Consider the following 12,930-nt stretch of genomic DNA (forward strand, 5'->3'; position numbering starts at 1 on the left):
AATGGATCCTTATAAAACTATAAAAATATTGATTCAGCTACTTGTTGCCGGCTGACCATTTAGTTTTAGTAGTAGGGATTGGCAACTTGATTTAGAGACCCAACAAACTTTTTCATTTAATAGTAATAAATGATGTATGGATATATATGAATAGTATGTGGAAATGTTTTTGTCAGCTGTTATGTCATTAATGAGCTTTCAAAGTTGCAAAGCAGACCATCATTTTGGACTTTTTTCTCAGCTCTGTAAGTATTAATCGACACTTGAAATTAGGTCCACTGCAATTGTATAACTTTTCAACTTTTAGTTATCTCGTTAGTGGACCATAATTAAGAAAATTAGACAGGAGTGAACGAAGTATAAGTGTGTTTAATTTGTAGATGTACCCGACAAGTACAATCCCAGATCTCATCAATAAAAAGGTACGGCTAAAATAGGAAAAATGGATGAAAAAGGGGAGTAACAAGTCATTTCCTTAATCATACACCTTTTTGTTTCCGTGATCAACGTAAAGTACTATCCATCGAGTGAATAATTTAAAGCAAAAGACAATGATTATTGGTAATTACCCACCCATTAACCTTAGTAGTACCAATCAATATGCATGCGTACCTATCAAACAATTCAATTCATCAATATGGTCCACAAGACTTGAAGAGTTGGACCGCATGATGTTGTCAAGTTCAAAATTGCTTACAAAGTCCTGTGTTTTTCAACCTAAAATCCATTTTCCGAAAAGTTAGCACTGTTTGTTATTAAATCTAATCTGGTGATTCATCTGCGCATTACGTAGACATGAGTTTATTGTAAAATACACAAAAATATTTAGTTATAGTTTGACGTATTGTATTAATATATAGGATGTTTAAATCATACAATTAATTTAATCAAGTGGTGGTGATAGTGAGATTGTTTCTTTTTATTTGTGAGAATTTCCTTATTATTTTAGGTAAGGGATCAACTTTTCGTTAAAATAGAATTACAATATTTAATCCATTTGGCCATCGAAACATAATCTCTCCGTCGGCGTTCACTTAATTCAGCAGAATAACTGATCAGTTATCAGAAAAATAATCCTGTGGACACTTGAATATTATTGTCATTCAACCTCACATTTTTAAAATTGTAAGTTGGTGGTATTTAATTTATTTGTGAAACGTGGAAAAAAGTAAGCACATATAACATTTTCACTAAAAATCTACTGTATTAATGTTTTATCCGTAAATAATAGAACGACATATTTTGACCAAAAAAACACAACGAAATAATTTTTATGTAATTATCATATACTGTAATACTAAAGTATTATGTTGTTTCTTTGGTGTGGTATAAACTAAACGATCATTTTATCTCGATCATGACTCCTACATGTCCCTTGAAATCTTCCTCAGAAAAGACGTCTCCATTTGCCATTACCTTCAAATCTCCGATTAATCGATGCTTACATGCAAAAGAAAATTGATTAATGTCAACACCTTACACCCTCCAGTTATTCATTGAGGCAATTACTTAATTTCTATTACAATATTCAACAACTTCAGTTTAGGCATTAAAAATTCGAATAAGAACATGCATGTATTAATTCTCTCTTGAATTAATAGTATTTATAATCTGTAGTAGTTACAAGTGATTCACACAAGTAGAATATTTTTTCTTTCGGAACAACCACACAATTAGAGAGTATTCTACTTGGAAATTTCAAGCTAAATAGTAACAGAATTGAAAATTTTCAATAAAAATAAGCTATATGTCCTGAAATTCGGTCGACATAGTCAAAGGTTTTTGTCCATTTAGTATGAATTTTACGAAATATTAATAAAAGACCTCCTTTTATACGTGTATCTATAATCTTACCCATGGCCATGAGCACATGTCTGCAAACCCCATCATTTAAAACCCCAACGAGCAACACCCTCACCGCCTTCAAAGATCCAATCTTTTTTTTTTTTTCTTGTCAGAGAAATTAATAAAAAAAAAAAGATGGGTAACAGTTTAGGCGGCAAGAAAACGACCAAAATCATGAAAATAGACGGCGAGACTTTTAAACTGAAAACTCCGGTGACGGCGGAGGAAGTCCTGAAAGACTTTCCTCCCGGCCACGTTTTATTAGACTCCGAATCCGTCAAGCACTACGGTGCCCGAGCAAAGCCACTTGAGGTAACCTTTTAACACATTTATCAATCTCCATTTTAGTATGTTCCTATGTTTTGACGGTTACAAATTCAAAAGGAATACAAAAAAATTGAGGCATTTGATTTTTGTTGACGGCAGGCGAAGCAGAGGTTAGAAGCGAACCGGCTCTACTTTGTGGTGGACGAGCCGGTGAAGGAGTGTCCACCAAGAAGGGTAAGATCGGGAATTCAGATGAGTGCAAAGGAGAGGCTTGAGAACCTCATGCTTGCTCGGAGATCGTCCTCCGATCTATCCATACTAAAACCTGCAGGAGGATGGACGACGGAGGAGAAAGAAGGAGGAGCCGTGAGGGTGAAGCTGAGGATTCCCAAGGCGGAGCTTCAAAGACTCATTAAGGAAGGAGCCACCGAGGCAGAGGCCACTCAGAAGATCGCTGCTCTCTTTATGGACAAACAGAGGCACGAGGAAGCGCGTCGAAACACGCTCCGACTTGGTGGTCATGGAGGAGACGAGCTCGCTGCCACCACCGCCAAACCCTCAGCCGCCGCCACGAAAGGAGTCAAATCCCGTCTGGTGAGTAAAGTTTTCTCTGTTTTTGTTTGTTTTTTTTTTGTGTGTAGTAAAATAGGCAAATACAATTATTAAATCGTCACTATTAGGGAATGGCATAAAGTTTTGAATTCAATAATATGATATGTTGAAAACAATTGACTCTTTATTGGAAAAATTGGAGCAGATAGAGATATCATTGCTGGGGTCAAATTTTGCATGCTGCTTTTTACGCTTTTACACTTTTACACTCTTTTGCATGTTTAAACATAAAGATTTTATATTATTTCCAAAAAAAAAACATCGCTTGATATTCTTGAGATAACAACGTTGAAATTTTGATATGCAGAAACGAGTGAGTTTCATGGCTGAAAGAGAAGGAGGGAGCGAGATCACCGTCGCTTGAAGTGGAACCAAAATATATGTGTATGTGTATACATCACTTCCCAACGTTTCTGCATTTCTTTGTACATAAAAACGCAGAGAGTTTGAGAGAGAGTTATTGTGTATATTCATCCATGTTTCCACTCGCTATGTAGCCAGAGTTTAGTTTATTTTCTACAGAATAAAGAACGGTTATTTGTAGTCAGATTCATCAATGTCTCTCTTCTCCTTTATCTCACCTTATTGATTCTCTGTTTCCCGGGGAAGGAAAAAGTAAAGATACGAGGAAGATAGATGATGCTCTGTTTCTCTAACTTCTACGCTCGTTTTGTCCTTCTTCCGACCTTTAGAGCCAACTCTGTATCGATCTTCAGAGATATGTCCAATGCTTTAACCGAATGTGTCAGAGCTCCACTGCATTAATACATATATCTTTCAGTTTTCATTTGACGAAAAAACAAGAACTTGTTGTATAAAAACAGTTTTGGAAGAAACCTGCTAATGAATGTAACTCCACTCTGTCCGATCTTGTGTACTGTCTCAATTGTAACATTGCCCGAAGCCTGCATCATGAAATTAGTGTCTTCCATTAGAGAGTTTCACTGAAGAAAAATCTCATCTTTCTTCTATCTAACACACACACACACACACGCACCTCTGTCTCGAATCTCCCGTTTATTAGCTCTACAGCATCTTTAAGCATCGTGACATCAACGTCTCCATTCTCTAACGGTACAACCATATTGTCCAGCATTATTCTAGTCAACCGAGTCTTGGATCCACTAACATACTCCAACACTTCCTTCACTTCCTCAAGCGTCCGCGTCTCCACCTTCAAGAAGAGATAGATAGTGATTAGAACTTGTTAAGTTGCAGCCGCTAAGGATTTAGAAAGCTTTAGATTTTACCTCCACATCCATCTCGAGACCCTTTTGCTTTAGATATTCGTCTACAGATTTAATGGCATCTACAATACCCCCTGCAGCTGAAATGTGGTTATCTTTTATCATCACCATGTCAAATAATCCCATCCTGTGATTCTTCCCTCCACCAATCACCACCTTAAGTAAGAAAACTTCAGGTGCATCAAGATATTATAATCTCAGAATCTTGAAGAAGAGATTAAAAAAATTGTGGCAAATGTATCCATTTAAAAGGAAGTGCGAGGAAGAAATGGAGAACGAACCGCCCATTTGTCTACCAACCGCAAACCAGGAGCAGTTTTTCTTGTCTCCAGTATACATGCAGGGTATGCAGCATCTGCCATTAACTACACAAAACAAACTCATCAGCAAAAACCTCCATTGAGAAAAAACAAAGAGAATCACGAACCTCCATTGAATTTACAAAGAAACAAAAAACACTATATAACCAATTAGATGAACACGATTCACTACTAATGTTGAGAACTAAACTGCGCTATTAAAACCAAAGAACGAACGGATATCGACGAATTACCATAAACCATTCAGTAAGCCAATAAACGTTTACATTCAGATATGTGAGATTTTGATCATCACTAAGTTTATGTGAATGTATCCACACCAATCACTTGACAATGCTTGAGAAACTATAGCGGTTAAAAAGAAAACCTTGGTAAGGGTCGCAATTCCACTCATCCTCTGCATAAAGTTGAGCACAACTCTTTCAGCAACAACAATCTTATGTGCATTCCCTGATACTTTTCCAAATTTTAATCCTTTATGAACGTAATCTCCATCCTTTCGCATCCATTCAACCTGAGATTCAACATATTAGTAAACATCATTTAACCAAACCAAAAAACAAAAGATACAAACAAAACAAATCCCTCCAAGGATTTGCTTAATGACTACAGATTTAAAATAGAATCAAACCTTCAATGAGGGATCAACTTGTTCAAAAATCATCTCAGCAAGAGCTATTCCAGCAACAATCCCATCTTCCTTCGCCAAGAAATAAGCTTCCACTTCCATGTCAAACGGTATCGTAGCCATACACGTTACATCTCCTACACTCCAATCAATTCACCAGCTCAATTTCACAAATTGCAAATAAAAATCGCAACTTTTTGACACTTAAGAAGTGAAGAGAGAACCTGTGTCACCAGCATCTTCAGCTAAGGCTAGTTTGATAACAGCTTTCAAATCGTAAGTAGGATGTGAAGGAGGCTTTATCGCCATGGACCCGTGTGAAACTCCTCTGGCCGTTTGAGCGGCGTAAGCAGACATTTTCACGAAGCTCCTGAAACAAAGATCAACGATAACATTTAAACCAAAAAACAAAGTTCAACGACAATAGGGATTTAGTTTAGCAACTATTATAGTAATGAATCAAACCAAAAGAGAGAGAAACTGAAATTGGGTTTCCTCGGATAAACCTTTGAATTGCGTAGAATTGAGGCGACAGCAATCGAGAGACAGAGATCATTGTAGACTGACTGAAGTCTGTTTCTCGGTCCTGTTGGCAATTCTGTGAATATAATTGGTCCGAAGGGGATGATCTTTACAATTGTTGGCTGAACAAAAAACGAATTGGGCCTTTTTATCGAAACCAAGCCCATTTTAATTAGACTTCTGTTTCTTCTGTTATTTAAACAGATTGTGTTTCATCTTCTTGTTGTTTTTTTTTTCCCTACAGAATTCTCTCTTCATTTTTTTCTTTTTTTGGTCGAAAATGTTAGATCTTTTAAACCTTGTCACTTTTAGATAAATTAATTTTCTTCTATTTCATTTTCTGTTTCATTTGTTATTTTATCTTCATCTTTTGAAGGGTTGGGATCAGAATCATGACATGACATAAAAAGATCATTTATCTGAACTAACTAGTTCATGTGGTCCCACGAAACTTATAACAGAAATTAGTATTTGAGATGTTGAGATCAGAGTTTGATATCATGATTTAAAGTTCACATTAGCAAAAACTTGTTAAAAAACTAGAAACATATTTTCATTACTAAAAACAGGTGATGATATATAAAACATTAATGTTTTACAGTTTCCAAGCATTTGTTAATACTTTAATTCTTAAACTGTGTGAATGTTTTTTAAAAAACTTCCAAGAACATTTAAATTTCCAGTCTGTTTAAACTAAATGATATTTCAATTTAAAAACGTGAGGAACAGTGTCGACCAACGATTTTAGGCATTCAAAAAGCATTTATAATAAAATGAGTTTGTCAACTCATGAAGTAAAATTGCTAACACATATGATAATGTTAAACAAAGCAAATCCACTCAAGTATCTGTCAACTCAAACGTACTAAACAAAAAAAATAGAATGCTACTTAAATAGTACTTGCTAAATAGAAATGAAAAGAGTTATTGAAGCAATTAACTGGTCAAAATCCGATAAATATCTAATTCTCCTTTGAAAGTCTAAGGTAGACCAATCTCTTGCAAAAGTAAACAAAAAACAGTTAGAGCAGTCTTGGCCATTTGCCTAAATCTTTTTTTTTGGTCGAGAACATGTTTTTTTTTTCGGCCTGAAGTAATTTTTTCAACCCAAAAAAAAACAATTCTTATTAATGATTCGATTTTTTAATCTATTTCCCGTTAAGTATTTCATGTACTACTGTACTATTCCACATATCTCAACTGCATTTTCTTTTAGATTGACTGCTAGTAAATTCCTATTTTAAAATATATCCCAAAATTATGAAAACGAGAGAAACAAAATGGTGGCGACCAAAAAAAAAAAAAACCATTTACGCTATTCTAGGTATATGTGTATATTATTGTGTGCGTGAATTTTAATAAAATAAATAAATTGTTCTACATAGGCTGCTAAAGTTAAGAAGACACACAACAAAGTTCAACATGAAACGTACATAAAACAACTAATAAGTAACAAGTAAGGAATTAGTCAAAGACTTGAACATTAGAAGAACCAACCTATCTACTTCGTTTGATTTGAAAATTCCACTATAAATATCAGACAGCATTCAAATCAAACCATTATCTCTCCCTCTCCATATATCTTATCTATAAAGGCTTCCATCAAAGCTTTCTTCTCTCATTTTCAGAATTTCCCTTTTAAAGCTAATTCAAGCTTCATTGTAATCAACCGCTAACGCAACTTAGCTTTGATCTCCCCCCCCACGGTACTATATACATCTGACCCACAAGTCCGAGGTTTTGTATCATCTCATGAGGATCATGTGGAAGTTCATTATAGTGATGTATTTTATAGCATTGGTCGGATCAAGAGGAACCTCGGCGGCGAGGCTGGCGATATGGAGGATGAACAAAGAAGCTATCGGAAGAGAGTTTTCCTTGCAGAACAAGCTCCAACGAGGTCCAGTTCCTCCTTCACAACCTTCTCAATGCCACCATAGACTAAGCCCTCTTTCTCATTCGGATGGTTATTCTTCTCAAAGTTATGTTGCTTGCCCTTGATCATGCCACCTTCATTGGCCATGATCGACCATATTTTTATTCTTTCTTTTTTTCATATGTATGTATCCGTATAGTTGTTTGATCCGACTCATTCAAAATCGAAAGAGTCGTACGTAAAGTATGTTTTGGACATAAATTGAAACCATTTTTGTGTTATAGAATTGGTAACTTGATCATTGATTAACTACCTCGTAGAATAACTTGACATTGAAAATATGAAGAAAACAAAATACTTATAGAAACACTTTGAATAATAATTTGAGGACCTATATATAGATATATTTCATTTCCTTCGCGAATGAAATAATTAGTCGTTATATGATAAAGCGACATGCTATGTACATAGCATTAAAGAAATGTGACGAAATTGCATTAAAGAATTAGCTATGTCGTTGTTGCTAATCTGATTATCTTACTGTTTCGTTGTAGATGCGTCAATCATTATTCTTGGTCATCTAATGGAATTTTGCCATGTGAATTTAGCAACGGATATGCACATCATACCGTTTTTAAAAACAAAAATTCAACCAAGTGTGAAAACGTACGTACATGTGGTATGCACATTAGTTAAACATAAATCATAACTTTTTTCTTACGTATCCAAATACTTCTTGTAGCTGCCATGACGATCAATGTCTTCCATTTTAAAAAAATTATAGGGAGGATTGCTATTGTGACCTTTAAAATAACTGAAATTAGTATAACAACCTTACATTCTCAAAATTAACAGAATAACCTTCCTTTTTAAAAAAACCCGATTTTACTCTTAGGAAGCTTTGGTGAGAAAAAACGTATTTACAAAAATGCCATTATTAAATTATTTCCACGTCAGCCGATAAATTGGACTACCGAGAAATAAATCTATCAATATGAATGGTAGACTTATATGTTTTGGTAGATTTTAAAAAATGTCGATAGACTTAATAAAAGTTGGTAGACTTAATATTCCGAAAAATAGATTTGTTTAGATGTTGATAGACTTATAGTGATAGATTTAGTTTTCTAGAAAGGTAGATTTAAAATTCTTGATAGATATTTGAATGTGTTGGTAGACTTGTTTTGTTGTATAGTAAATTTATTTTCAAGTTGGTAGATATATTGTTGTTGAGTTGACTTCATAAGATGTGGTTGACCGAAATCGGTAGACTTATTAACTTTCATAGTAGACTTAGTAGACAAGAAAATAGACTTATTTCTAATAAAAATAAATCTACTACAAAATAAAAAGTTTTTTCGTGATAGATTTGTTGTACGCATAGTAGATGTAAATATTTGTTTTGAAAAAGTAGACTTATTTTCTTTGTGGTAGACTTATTTTCTAGGTGGTAGACTTGTTGTCTTAATGGTAGACTTAAAATTCCCTTAGCGAGTATTGATATGTGATAGACATACGAAACTATGTAATAGATATATTTGGGGATGGTAGACTTATATGTGGAAAATAGATTTATTTGATAATATAGTAGACATTTAAATCAGTAGCGAGGTTCGATGTTGGTAGACATAATGAAATGTTGATAGACATATTACAAAATTGGTAGACATATTTAATCTCATAAAGGTAGACTTATTGATTTGAAATGACGTTTTTATCCAGCAGTTATTAATGAATTTTCGGGTTCCAACCACCGCAACCAACTACTTCTAGGGTAGCCGCCGCCATTATGTTCGTCGCTGATTGTCTCTCTTTACCTGTTTTTGGGTTTCTTTCCTGTATTTGTCATTTTTCTATCATGTCTTCTTCTTGCATGGTGGATATATTTTTAGTTTGTGGGAAATGGGAATTTCAGAATAGTCGGTATGTTTTCTTGGTTGATAAGAGCAAAGGAAGTCGAGTTGTAGCTGTTGATCGGGAAATCGGGTTTGGGGATTTATTACAAATTGTTTATGAAGAATTTCGATTGGATCAGCGCCGATCTGACCTATAATTCAGCTATATGCTGTCGAAGAAATACATGCAAAAGCTACCCAAAGATACACCACCAGTATTTGTAGGAAATACTCGACAATTTGCTGGGTTTCTCCGTCACTTTGAAAACGAGACGATCCGTCTATGCATTGAGATTACTGAAAAGGCGTTGAATTAATCTAAGATAGCAAATGGTGTTGAGGTTAGCGGCAAAAGATGTAAATCATTCGTAGATGAAGAGAATGAAGACGATGAATTTGAAGAAGATGAGGAAGATAATGACGATGATGAAGAAGAAAGGTACGACAATTGCGAAGATCCGGATGGTGCGAGTTCTAGTGATGAAGACTACGATTTGTGTGGGAAGAAATCAGAAGATGAAGAAGAAGAAGAAGATATGCAAAACCTGCCACCAAAGAAACGAGGTTTCTCCAGAATAGATGATTCTGTGGAGCTTGAAATGAAGTCTGTAGAGTTAGCTGTAGGTCAATGTTATGACACAAAAGAGGAGTTCGAGACGAGATTGAAGATCTACGCGGTTGCCAATAAAATGGACTTCGACGTGGGACACTCAACGCCCACGCTATTGACGGTTAGGTGTTGGGTCGGTGGATGTAAATGGAGTGTTCGAGCTTTGACGGTTGGAGATGGAAGACAGTTCTATGTCAAAACATACTACGGTTTGCACACCTGTTCTATCACGATGCGTTCTTCACGTGCCCGACAAGCAACTCCTGAGATATTAGGACGGCTTTATAAGGATTTTGTAGGTGGAGTAGGTAATACAGTTACCCCAAATCACGTTTCTGATGCGCTAACCAAACGATATGGAATCAAGGTAAGGGTTACATATTGTAAGCTTAGTTTGGTAGATTTGATGTGTAGTTAGGTAGATTTATTTAACATATGGTAGATTTGTTTCCAATAGTTAGGTAGATTTGTTTTCAATAGTTAGGTAGATTTGTTTCCAATAGTTTGGTAGATTTTTTTCTTGGTAGATTTGTTATTAATAGTTAGGTAGATTTGTAGCCAGTGGTTTGGTAGATAGACTAATCGTGTATGATGTATAGGTGGAGTATTGGAAAGCTTATCGTGTATTGAAGTATGCACGCGAACTAGCGACTGGGAGTTCAGAGGACAGTTACGAGGACCTTCCATCCTACTTATACATGATTAGACGAGCTAATCCAGGAACACTCATCAAGCTCGAAGTGGATTCGGAAGACAAGTTCAAGTTTATGTTCCATGCCTTTAGTCGAGCATTCATGGGTTTCCATTTATGCGGAAAGTAGTGGTGGTTGATGGTACCTTCTTAACAGGTAAATACAAAGGTACACTACTCATTGCCACAACGCAAGACGGAAATTTTAATATATTCCCAATTGCTTTTGGTATCGTTGATACTGAGAATGATGAATCGTGGGAATGGTTCTTTGCACAACTACATCGAGTTATACCTGATGATGAAGGACTTGCCATGATTTCAGATAGACATAGATCTATTGGGAAAGCTATAACAAAAATTTACCCTCTTGCTTCGCGTGGTATTTGCACGTATCATTTGCACAAGAATATATTGGTCAAATATAAAGGTGGGGAAGCTTTTCGCCTTGTCAAGAAAGCAGCAACAACATATAGGCTTTCAGATTTCAATGTCTTAATGGCACAGATTCAGGGGTGTAACCGAGGACTATATGACTACTTACAGTCTTTAAATAAGGTCCTTTCAAAGGTTAGAAGTTACCCAATTGTGACACTATTGGAGGAGATTAGATCGCTTTTGACTAGGTGGTTTGCCAAAAGGCGCCGAGCTGCAAATGATATGGAGACCGAGCTTACTACTGGTGTTGAGAAATTGCTACGGGTATAGTTTTGGTAGACATATTCTACAGTTTGGTAGATTTATTTGTTAATACGATAGACTTAATTACATATTTTGTGTACAGGAAAGGGTCGAAGGAGCAAAGCAACTAGCAGTGCAAGAAATCGACGACCATCTTGCACAGGTCACCGGTGTCTCATCCTTACATGTTGTCAATTTGGAAAGGAAAACATGTACTTGCCGACGGTTTGACATCGATAAAATACCGTGCGTCCATGCCCTTGCTGCAGCGGAAGCAAAAAAAATTTCCTTTATCAGTTTAGCCCACCCTTACTACCGTAGGTCATACCTTTCGTCGGCATACGCGGGGACGGTAATGCCAAGAGATGTCGCTTTACCTGTACCTGAAGAAGTGGCTAACAAAGTCTGTAAGCCTCCTTTTGTTCGTAAACCACCTGGTAGGCCAAAAAAATCACGAATGAAAAGTGCTTTAGAAATAGCAATGCAGAAGAAACGTCCAAGGAAAGAGCACAAGTGTTCCAAATGTGGCCAAGGCGGACATAATCGTGCGACATGCCAATCTTGATCGTGTGTGGTCAGTGTAATTAATGTACTTTGCACTCTTTTACTTTAATAAACCCCATATGTAATAAACATATTTATTGTAGTTGAAAGTCTTTTACTTAGCTTCTGACGAAGCCTATATTTGTGTAATGATCATGTTGAGAAACTTTAATCATGTAAGCAGTTCTATGCAACGTGATATAACCACCATATATGATACATAAGTCTACCATATAAGATACATAATGGTAAATAAGTCTACCATACATAGTACACAAGTCTACCATTAATGGTACATAAGTTTACCATTAATTGTACATAAGTCTACCATTAACTCTGGTACATAAGTCTACCATAGTGAATACATAAGTCTACCATTAATGGTACATAAGTCTACCATAGCGAATACAAAATACATATGGTACATAAGTCTACCATATATCAAAAACATAAGTCTACCATATATGGTACATAAGTTACCATACATAACCTCCCATAACTATATCTCTTCTACTTGAAGAAATATGAAATCGCAGCAAAGACAACAAGCACGGCAAGAGTCAAATACCCTCCACCCTGGTTGCCGTATAGCTCCTTCAGGCGACCCACTTCTGTTCCAAGCTGGCTTACCTTGTCCATCACTTGGCCCATGTCGTGTATCTCGCCATTGGGCGCCATCCACGTTTGCATATGTTCCAATCGAGCCTCTAAACGAGGATCAAAAGCTTGGAGTCTGGCAACCCTTTCGACCTTCTCACTCTGCACCTCAAGTTTTCCCTTCATGATGTCGCATTCTTCTGTAATAGCCTCGTCCCACCATTTCTAGATATGGGCTCGATTCTCCTACACAGAATAAAGTAAAGATATAAAGAAACAATCAACCAAAACAATCAACCAAAACAATCAACACAAAGTAGTCATCTTACCTCCTTGTACCAGTCTGGACATGTGTAGTACTTTCGTCCCGGTGTCCCCGTCCGAACACCTGATGCTTCAAGGATGGGTGCCTTTCCACAAACAAAACATCGTCGGGGAATTCCATAATTTGCTTCTGCGTAAGCCTAACTCATGTCCATTTCAAGCCCTTCCGACGAACTCTCACTGTAGCTTATCGACATTGGCGCAATTTACCAGAAATTATGGAAACAATTATATGAACAAACAAAGGAAGTTGGCAGATAAGTCTATCAAAT

General features: G+C 36.2%; 5 protein-coding genes across 5 annotated transcripts in view; 3 read left to right on the forward strand and 2 right to left on the reverse strand.

Annotated features, from left to right (window-relative positions):
* The first annotated feature begins 1,856 nt into the window (after positions 1 to 1,856).
* LOC18015998 (uncharacterized protein At1g66480) lies at positions 1,857 to 3,307 on the forward strand. The gene is made up of 3 exons (XM_006398460.2): positions 1,857 to 2,157; positions 2,272 to 2,706; positions 3,032 to 3,307. Exons 1-3 carry the CDS (start codon positions 1,981 to 1,983, stop codon positions 3,086 to 3,088), a joined length of 669 nt encoding a protein of 222 aa, XP_006398523.1. The 5' UTR covers positions 1,857 to 1,980; the 3' UTR covers positions 3,089 to 3,307.
* Positions 3,169 to 5,502, reverse strand: LOC18016000 (nicotinate-nucleotide pyrophosphorylase [carboxylating], chloroplastic). Its single transcript, XM_024155254.1, has 9 exons — positions 5,426 to 5,502; positions 5,144 to 5,289; positions 4,923 to 5,056; positions 4,659 to 4,805; positions 4,253 to 4,336; positions 3,975 to 4,127; positions 3,722 to 3,898; positions 3,562 to 3,629; positions 3,169 to 3,480 (listed from the first exon to the last, which is right to left on the reverse strand). Exons 1-9 carry the CDS (start codon positions 5,473 to 5,475, stop codon positions 3,384 to 3,386), a joined length of 1,056 nt encoding a protein of 351 aa, XP_024011022.1. The 5' UTR covers positions 5,476 to 5,502; the 3' UTR covers positions 3,169 to 3,383.
* A 1,525-nt stretch (positions 5,503 to 7,027) lies between these two features.
* LOC112086405 lies at positions 7,028 to 7,626 on the forward strand. The gene has a single exon (XM_024155315.1). The coding sequence runs from the start codon at positions 7,194 to 7,196 to the stop codon at positions 7,440 to 7,442; it is 249 nt and encodes an 82-aa protein (XP_024011083.1). The 5' UTR covers positions 7,028 to 7,193; the 3' UTR covers positions 7,443 to 7,626.
* A 2,003-nt stretch (positions 7,627 to 9,629) lies between these two features.
* LOC112086447 lies at positions 9,630 to 11,759 on the forward strand. Its single transcript, XM_024155372.1, has 5 exons — positions 9,630 to 9,677; positions 9,719 to 10,189; positions 10,422 to 10,620; positions 10,671 to 11,215; positions 11,298 to 11,759. Exons 1-5 carry the CDS (start codon positions 9,630 to 9,632, stop codon positions 11,757 to 11,759), a joined length of 1,725 nt encoding a protein of 574 aa, XP_024011140.1.
* A 488-nt stretch (positions 11,760 to 12,247) lies between these two features.
* Positions 12,248 to 12,930, reverse strand: part of LOC18015999 — a 5,243-nt gene continuing 4,560 nt past the window's right edge. The window contains exons 5-6 of the mRNA XM_006398461.2: positions 12,664 to 12,744; positions 12,248 to 12,559 (exon numbers count right to left, since the gene is read on the reverse strand). Coding sequence (XP_006398524.2) covers positions 12,248 to 12,559; positions 12,664 to 12,744 — 393 coding nt within the window. The remainder of the gene's footprint in view (positions 12,560 to 12,663; positions 12,745 to 12,930) is intronic.

This window comes from Eutrema salsugineum, unplaced genomic scaffold, assembly GCF_000478725.1.
Source record: "Eutrema salsugineum unplaced genomic scaffold, Eutsalg1_0 scaffold_20, whole genome shotgun sequence".
Lineage (NCBI taxonomy): Eukaryota > Viridiplantae > Streptophyta > Magnoliopsida > Brassicales > Brassicaceae > Eutrema > Eutrema salsugineum.